The sequence below is a fragment of the Lutjanus erythropterus genome, chromosome 3, assembly GCF_056507025.1.
Source record: "Lutjanus erythropterus isolate fLutEry1 chromosome 3, fLutEry1.hap2, whole genome shotgun sequence".
Classification (NCBI taxonomy): domain Eukaryota; kingdom Metazoa; phylum Chordata; class Actinopteri; order Lutjaniformes; family Lutjanidae; genus Lutjanus; species Lutjanus erythropterus.
The window spans coordinates 920,472-929,358 of NC_139319.1; the positions used below are offsets into that span (position 1 = coordinate 920,472).

General features: G+C 40.1%; 1 protein-coding gene across 2 annotated transcripts in view; it reads left to right on the forward strand.

Moving 5' to 3' along the window:
* Positions 1-8,200, forward strand: part of LOC146329319 (atlastin-2) — a 32,574-nt gene extending 24,374 nt beyond the window's left edge. The window contains exons 9-14 of one of the 2 annotated variants that reach the window (XM_084714568.1): positions 598-725; positions 1,041-1,097; positions 2,761-2,832; positions 2,929-3,360; positions 3,699-3,713; positions 4,119-8,200. In XM_084714568.1, the coding sequence (XP_084570694.1) occupies positions 598-725; positions 1,041-1,097; positions 2,761-2,832; positions 2,929-3,360; positions 3,699-3,713; positions 4,119-4,229 (815 nt within the window). In that variant the 3' untranslated portion in view covers positions 4,230-8,200. The remainder of the gene's footprint in view (positions 1-597; positions 726-1,040; positions 1,098-2,760; positions 2,833-2,928; positions 3,361-3,698; positions 3,714-4,118) is intronic. The other variant, XM_084714569.1, reaches the window with a different exon arrangement.
* Positions 8,201-8,887: the final 687 nt, after the last annotated feature.

The window sequence follows — 8,887 nt, forward strand, 5'->3', positions numbered from 1 at the left end:
TAAAGTTACTCTTTAATGTTGCTGTGGACAGTTTATTTTATATGCATTTTTTATATTTTCTATATGGAGACTGTTTCCTAGGACATGATCAGCTCTCACAGTGGGAATGAAATTAATTAGCCACTTTTATTATCCTGCTGTATCCTGATAATTCAGTTTTTTTTTAATCATCATCATTGCAGGACAAGCTGTCCCCGTCTTTCTTTATATCCAGTGTAAATGACTTCTCTGAACAATCTGACAAGTGAAAACTGACTTCCTACTAGGGCTGCACACTTAATTTTAATATTATCGAAATCACGATATGGCCACATACGACAGAACCAGAATCAAATCACAATTTTTTGAAAAAGGAAAAATGAGTGAGAAAACAGCAGTATTGAGTTACTGTAGTGCTGCAGAGAGGACTCTGTCTAAAAGTCTTCTTCATCACAATTTCAGTCAGAATAATCACAGTACGACTTTTTTTATTTTAATGTGCAGCTCTACTTTTTACTAACTTGTGTAGAAAAGGTTGTGAGCTAAGTGTTGAAGAAGTGCACCCAGCTTGTGTCGAAGCGTTCAGTTCGGATGACGTGTGGTTTTTGTGCGTCTCAGATATCGATGAGGAGTTTAAGAAGGAGCTGGTGAACCTCGTCCCGACTCTGCTCTCTCCAGAAAACCTGGTGGAAAAAGAGATCGGAGGAGTCAAAATCACCTGCAGAGACCTGCTGCACTACTTCAAAGTGAGTTCATACCAACATGGCCTTTCAGTCATTGTACTGGGGGGTCAGTAAGAATAATGCTTTCACATTAACAGCAGGCTAACATCTGGAGTCATAATTTCAAACTCAGTTCCCCACAAAGAGTTTTCATTTAAATGATTTCACTGAGCTCTCCTGAGTCAGAAAAGGCTGTTTTTCACCTTTTTTGGTGGTTAAACTGGTAATAAGTTTATATAGTTCTCGTTATCTTTGTTTTTATGTCTCCAGAAAGATCATTTATAGTTGGACTTCTCTCTTCTCTCCACCTAACTGTTACCTGCCTGTTGTGTTTTCCAGGCTTACATGAAGATCTACCAGGGAGAGGAACTTCCTCACCCAAAGTCAATGCTGCAGGTCAGTTCAGCTCAACACGATGCACTGCACTGTTAAACAGCTCCACCTGCTGGACACATTCCAACATTGACAAGTGACAAGAAACAAACCTCACTGATCGTGTACGTCCATGCCCCTCCCACCTGCTCGCTGTCACACATGCTGCACAGAGACACACACAGACCTTCTCGTCCCTCCTCTAAATGCACCGATTTTCTTGTGACTTCTCCTGTTAGTGCGCCACGTTGGTTCCAGTTGTTTCGATATTCAAGGTCACGTGTCAAACTTGAGGCCTTTGAGCCAAATCCGGCCTGACACCACATTTCATGTGGCTCCCAGGAGCCTCCAGAGAATATAATTTGCATGAGACATTTCTATGCTGCGTTATTAAAGTGCAGTGTCCATAAACTACATGTCCCAGAATGCACCCTGATTTTCTTATCTGAGTATTTAAAGTGATAATAAATAAACTTTGCCTCATTATCATCAAAAAATATTAAAAAATAAATAATAATCATGACAACAATAATAATAATAATAATAATAATAATAATAATAATAATAATAATAATAATAATAATAATAATGTATTAAATTTGTATAGCACTTTTAAATGTACCAAGACACTTGAGAACCTTTTATGGATTTTTTGCTGCTGCACAGTTTATTATGTTCTTTCTGTATTTCAGAAGAAATAATTCCACAAAACACAGATAGATTCACATAACAATATTTATGTACATAGCATTTTTCTTCAGTGTTACAAAGTGCTTTCTAAAAGTAAATAAATTAATAAAACTAGACAGGGCAGGTTTATCTCCCACCTGAAGCAGTAATTGCAGAAATGAAGGTGAAAGCAACGGTGCAGCAGTGATGATTTGGGTCTGTTACATCTGTCACAACCAAGTTAAGTCCCGTCAAAACGTAGCACAGTGTTTAACAGAAACGGTGGTGCGTTGAACACCCTGCCTCGTTAATACAGCGCTGTTAAAATCCACTGCTGATTGGGTAACACCTCTGACACCAACCAAACGAGAGAAAACACAGATTAAAGCCTGTTGCACTTTGTTGTGCATCGTTTGAAGGAAACATGTGGTTCAGTTACTTTTCAGATTGAACTTGACCCACATAAACAGTTTCAGTTTTTTTGTCCACATCTCTGAGGTTCACAACAGAACATTCAGAAACATTACAGGCTTCATCCATTAGTATGAAATATATAAAGTACTAACATGGTAAATGAATAACGCGTATCAACATGTGACTTGGCGGCTGTGCAAGTAGAGCTGTGTTTTCAAACATTTTGTCGGCTACTTTTAAAGTGTGGCAATTATTATATTACATTATTATATTACAGCTTATTCAACAGAGATGTTTCTTAATGAAATATTATATATTACATTACGTACCAATCAATTCTAATCCCATTATGACTAATAGTACTTTTTTTTCCCTCACATTTTTTGGATCAGCCAATCACGTTCTTCAGAGAAAGAAGGAGTCATACCTCGTGCCTCCACACTAAGACCAAACTTTCTGTCTCCTTCTGTTCAACTGATAGAACTTTTTAGGTTTTTAGGATGTTTCTGAATGCAGCTCCTGATCTGTAACTGTCTGTTATATTGAGTGTGATCAATAAAGTTTATTAATGTGTTAACTGCATGTTGTGTCATCTGTTACCCAGGCAACAGCTGAAGCTAATAACCTTGCAGCTGTAGCAGGAGCCAAAGATGTATACAACAAAAGTATGGAGCAGGTAACGCATCACTTCCTGTTTGTTGATGTTTGAGTCGGCTGTTGCTGCAACTCACATTTTCAGGATTTGGTTGATAAAAATTCTCATTTTGCGCAGGTCTGCGGCGGAGACAAACCCTACATTTCCCCAGCAGAGCTGGAGCGCCGTCACATGGAGCTGCGGCAGGCGTCGGTGCGACACTTCCGCGCCGTTAAGAAGATGGGCGGTGAGGATTTCTGCAGGCGCTACCAGGAGCAGCTAGAGGCGGAGCTCGACGAGGCCTACGCCAACTTCAGCAAGCACAACGACGGCAAGAACATCTTCTACGCCGCGCGAACGCCTGCAACGCTGTTTGCCGTCATGTTCATCATGTACGTTGTGTCGCTGGTCACAGGCTTTGTGGGCATCAACTCTGTTGCCACGCTGTGTAACCTGGTGATGGGCGTGGCTCTGACGGCGCTTTGCATCTGGGCTTACGTCAAATACTCTGGAGAGTTCCGTGAGGTGGGAGGAGTCATCGACCAGGTGGCTGAAACCCTCTGGGAACAGGTGAGAGGACAGATCTTGTGTTTTTATCTGTCTGTTCTGTCCTCTAGTCTTCATCGCTGCGTCTGACATCACACCCAACATACATTTGTGTAAATAAACAGTTGCATGTCTCTTTTTGGACGCGCAGCTCAGCAGATGACATCACTTCCTGAGAGCCTCATTGCCAGAGATCTATTACTGTGGCAATAACTCTGTTTTCATTCTGGGTGTCTGTGCTCTCTTTAAAAGAGTAACACGTTTTTACTGATAGTTGAGACCATGAGGTTTTTTATTTTGTCATCCTTCACCTTCCTCTTCCTCTAATCCTTCCTCTTTATTTCCTCTCTCAATGCTTCCAGCGGACTCCTCGAAAGGTGAGCTCTGAGGAATTTCACTTATGTGCAGGTTCTCTTGTTTGGTCCAGTTTTGCAGCATCAGCTTTGTGAATCTGTAAAACTGGTCTGTAAGTGAGGACGACATGTTTCTGGAAATTCTTCAGTGGAATCATTCATGTCAATATAGTGATAAAAAAATACACCGAATACCTTTTATTATTATTATTATTATTATTATTATTATTATTATTATTATTATTATTATTATTATTACTAATCTGGAACTTGACTGGTTTGCTGAGTCAAACAACCACAAGGATGGAAACTTGGTTGATTAATTCTCTTCTCATCGGCGGTTTGGTCGACTGTACTGAGCTCTAGTATTTAGGACCTCGCCCTCGCATGACCTGACCAACCCTCTTCATTCTGCTCCTCTTCCTCCAGGTTTTCTCCAAACTCTTCGAAGTGGCCCGGAGTCGAGTCCCGTTGGGAAGCCTGATCCCGGCGCCGCGGCCCCGGCTTGCCTCAAACAACAATGTCAAGAAGAAAAACTAGCAGCACGCCACCTGGGTCCCGTCACGTTAATTCCCCCTCCCTCACCCTCTGCTCGGTTTTTAGGACGGTTTGAGACGTGTAAATCAGTTTTTGTCCTCTGACTGTAGATGATGGTTCCCCACCGTGCTGGCTGTAGGTTTAAGGACTCGCTGTAGACCCGGACGAAGCAGTGTGATGTATTTTATTATTTGTCAGTGGGCGGGGTTAAGGTATTTATTGGTGGGAGGGGCCATTATTCTATCACTGAGTGTCATCCCAGGTGTGTGCTCACCTGTAGGATGACGACAACATTAATGATTCCCATTTATGTGAATGTATGAATGAAGAGCATGACCACAGACCCTCCTCATGGTTTCCCTCCTCTCCTCCTTCCTGTCGTTCCCGTCAGGTTTCTTTCTGTCGCTGGGTGGCGTCACAAGGAGGAGTCACAACCAAAGTTTACAGCTTTACTCACAGAGGCTCTCAGACTGAGCGGACTGATGAACACAGGCAGGAAACTGCAGCTGAAACAAGGTTTTAAAGACTTTGACAACAGTTTGGTTTCAGGGAGATCTTACGGTTTTTCTCACTTACCCAGAATCACAAACTCGTGGATGTTCATACATTCCTGTGCACGTCGATTGACCAAGTTTAGCTTAATGTGTAAACGACACTGGAGGGATGTTGATTAAATACTGACACTAAAAAGTTTGACACTAATGTTACTGTTTAAATGGCCACAAATCTGTAAGGTCATCGGAGGATCAACAAAGACATACTTGAGCGTTGAGATTCATCCTCCCCACAGGTAAATATTCGCTTAGCTTTTCCCAGAGCTTTTAACCACATCCCAGTCCAGGGTCCTGCACGCATCCAGTTTTCCAAAGCTGCCCACACCAGAACTAACCGGTCATCTTCAGTTATCAGTCAGATCTTCACCTGCGTAGAACCGTGCAGCTGTCAGAGGCTAAAGGTTTTATATGCAGCAAAACTACTGACAACGTTATTCTCACGTTCTCTGATCACACCAAAATCCTGCCACAGATCTGACTGGACGTTTGACTGCACACAGTTTGGTACGCTCCTCTGGCTATTTTTGCCTTTACCTCATCAGTTTTAGCTGTCAGCTAACCTACATCACTCTCAAATCAAAGAATGACGACCCATTGTTTGATGTGGGGTCAAAGGTTGTGTCGCAGACTTTCACTATTAAATCTTTCCGGCTGATGAGGCTTGATGTTCCTGTATTGAGATAGAAATGTTTAAAAATACTGTACAATCATTTTAATTTCTAATTTCTCCAGGGAAAATAACATATTATATTGTCCTCATCTGCAGCCTGTTTACACCTGCAGTATGTTTTTTTAATCCGTTACCCAGCGACCAGAGCCGGACTTTATCCCAGTCTTCTTCAGCGATCAGATCATCATGTGATTTCAGTACAAGACTTAAGTCATGTGAGAAACGGTGGAAAGGTCTGGGATTGTCTTCCACTTAAAACATTTGTAAGGCTCGTCCAGAAATCGACGTTAAGCTCTGATTATACAGACAAACCGACTCAAACAGTAACAGCTGCAGACTTGTGGTAGTTCGGTTTTTTACAACTGTCTGAAATCCGCTCGGAGGACGCGTTCCACACGTGCAGATATTATCCTGTAACTGTAGTGACCTCACAAACGAGTCACAGCAGCACGTGGAAGTCCATGATGAGGATATTTACGTCTCGCGGAGTATCATTTTAGTTCATCCTGTGTAATGCCGGTGTTGTCACAAGTTTATGAACGTGTGAGAAATTGTCCTGTCTGTGGCGTCTTAAATATTTACTTCATTTATTTATGAAGAAATAGTTCAGAACAGAGATGATTGATCTGTGTTGATTAACTCACTGTTTTCTAGCTCAGCTCCATTTGTGACCTGAGCTGAAAGTTACTCTGTGATTCAGTCACGTGTCGTTCTTTTTTTCTTTCCTGTTACCCAGCGTTTGGTTGCATCAAGACATCTTCTCTTCCCAGGTTTAAATCCAGTATTTCCACAGTCTGTCATGGCGAGTCTGTGAAAATGTCGGATTTAAACAGTGTTTTTTTCCCTGACGAGAAACATTTTTCATTCTTTGGCAGAAAGTTGATGGCTGTGAGATCATAACAGTAACTTTCATGTTTCAACCTGCTGCTGGATACCAGAAAAAATGTGAAGTTTAGAGTCTGGAGTCGTGTTTCTCTCAGTGCATTTTCATGCATAATTTGAAGTATTGCACGAGATGAACAGCATGAATGGAACTGAGCCTTCACTCACGTTTTCTTTTGACAAATTCTGTCAAAATTTGCAGCACATTTGTACGTATGGAAACTTTTCATCAGTGGTTTTAAGATTTTTCACATTACTGTGGCTGTGGGAGCAGGAAGCAGCTCAGATGTTCACTATGCTTCAATCTTCTTCTCTGCTTGTTCACAGACGTTTCAAGCTCTTGTGAAATTTGCTAAAATGTCTGTAAATTCTAAAAACCTGAATGATATACAGTATTTTCACTCTCCATGTTTAAAAGCATCAGGAGAAAAAAAACTATCATGGCTTTCGGGTGAAACCGAACGTACTGAACTGAACTACAAGACTTCCATGAGTTTGTTTGATTCAGGGAAAGTAGAACTGTGAGTAAAATCTTTCCTTAAAACCATCTGAGCCCTGAAGTGTCCATCTAAATGTCAGTTGGTCACATGCTGAGTGTACTGACGTACACACCAACCATCAGACCAACACAGTGTCTGTAGTTGGTTCATTTTAGACCAGATTATGACTTGATTATCTTATTCTATGGTTATTTTTAGATTATCGGTGATAACATGATCATGACATCAGTATTGACTTATATTCCTTGAGTTTCTTCTTTACTTTAAGGTTCATAATTTTGCAAAACGTTGAGATTGGTCTCAAGTACAGAGCTGGAGTCTCGGTTTAAGAGCTTTTTCTTGACAAACGATGTTCATCCTTCCACCAAGGCTTCAGCTCTGTGTTTTACACACAAACATCAGATTGATATTGATCTCCAAAAAAAGTGAAAATGCATATTTACCAAATTATTGAGCCACTCCTTCACTCTTCTATTTTGGGATATCAGACTCCATATTTAATCTGGTGGTTCATGATGATGATGATGCTGATTCGTCTTGATCTGACTGCTCGTGTTTGAGAGAATGAAGCTTTTTAATTTTTTCCTCCAGTCCAGTTCAGCTGAGACCTGTAGATAATATTTAATTATTTAACTCGGGTGTTTTTCCCTGTCTGTCATTCCTCCTCCTCCTCCTCCTCTTCATCTTGACAAATCTGAGCGACTGAACCACCTCCTCCTGTTTTTAAAGCACCAGAAGCCGTTTAGTAAAACACTAAAAATCATTTCAGCTGTCGCATCACCCACATAACTTGAGCACTTTGTGAAGATGGTATGAGTTTTTCCTTTTTAAAGCCAAAATCCGTGAATCGGATGACTGAAAGGTTCATTCCAAACATCGACCTCAGTTCAGGGGTCGGATGTCATCACGTTGTTGTTTTACTGAATCATATTTTCTTTATTTAATCATCATTCCATCCACAACATCACCGCTGTGTGCTTTTTGTTTTTGTACAGTTTAGTTTTTTACAGCCTCATCCACACATAGGGCATGTGTATGAAATATATACATATATAAATATAAATTTTCTAGACCTTTTTGTAGCTGGAAGAACAACGGTTTGGGTGGTAGACAGATTCAGCTCACTGGATGTAAAGGAATGCTTTCGTGATTTGTGGATATGTCTAATAAATTCCTTTTTTATATATATATTTGTAAATTTAATCTTACATGAGCACTGCGACTCCACCCCCTGCTGGCAAAGAATGTTTATAATCTGGATCTTTATTTTCATTTCTTTTCCTTTTTTTTTTGTCTTCTGTTGCATTTTAAAGTTATTTTCGTTAATTTATTTTTCAGTACAATATTAAACCAAACTCCTACAACACACACAGCTGTGTCATTCTCTTTTTTAATATTGTATTTTTATTGAAGGATATTTTTAGACCTGTTTGTTGGGTTAATAGATAAGCTAAGATAAAGTTTCTTGGTGCCACATCAGGGGAATTCAGTTGTTAGAGCAGCGCAGGGATCAAAAGTACAGGTTGAAAATGATTGAGTGATAAATAGAATACAAATGACAAAAAAACAGAATAAAATGTCTTTAAAAAGGAGACTGAATGTGTGCACTGCATGTCAAATTATTATGCAAGTAATCTTTTCTTGAAAATCCGGGAGGCTGCTGTTAAGAAAAAAAAAGTTTTAGTATGATGAATTTAAGGCCTCGTGCTTAAACAAAACCCTTTTTGTTTGAATCTACAAAGCTTTCTAATGTCCTTTATCACAAACCATGTATATATAAGACTGCCACATTATTATGCAAATCCTATTCAACTTTGACCATGGGCAAGAAAAGTGACCTGAGCAAAGAGGAAAAGAGTCAGATTGTCAAATGATATAGTCAAGAACAAGATATGTCCAAAATAGTCAGGATGGGAGAAAACCCAGAGTAGAAAAAGTTTGTCGAACATTATCAACCTGAGAACTGCCAAGAATCAGATGAGAGGTTGCTAAAAGACCCTTTGCTACCAGTAAGACCATTTTTAAGGCTGTGGAGCTTGATGATGTACTCAGGTC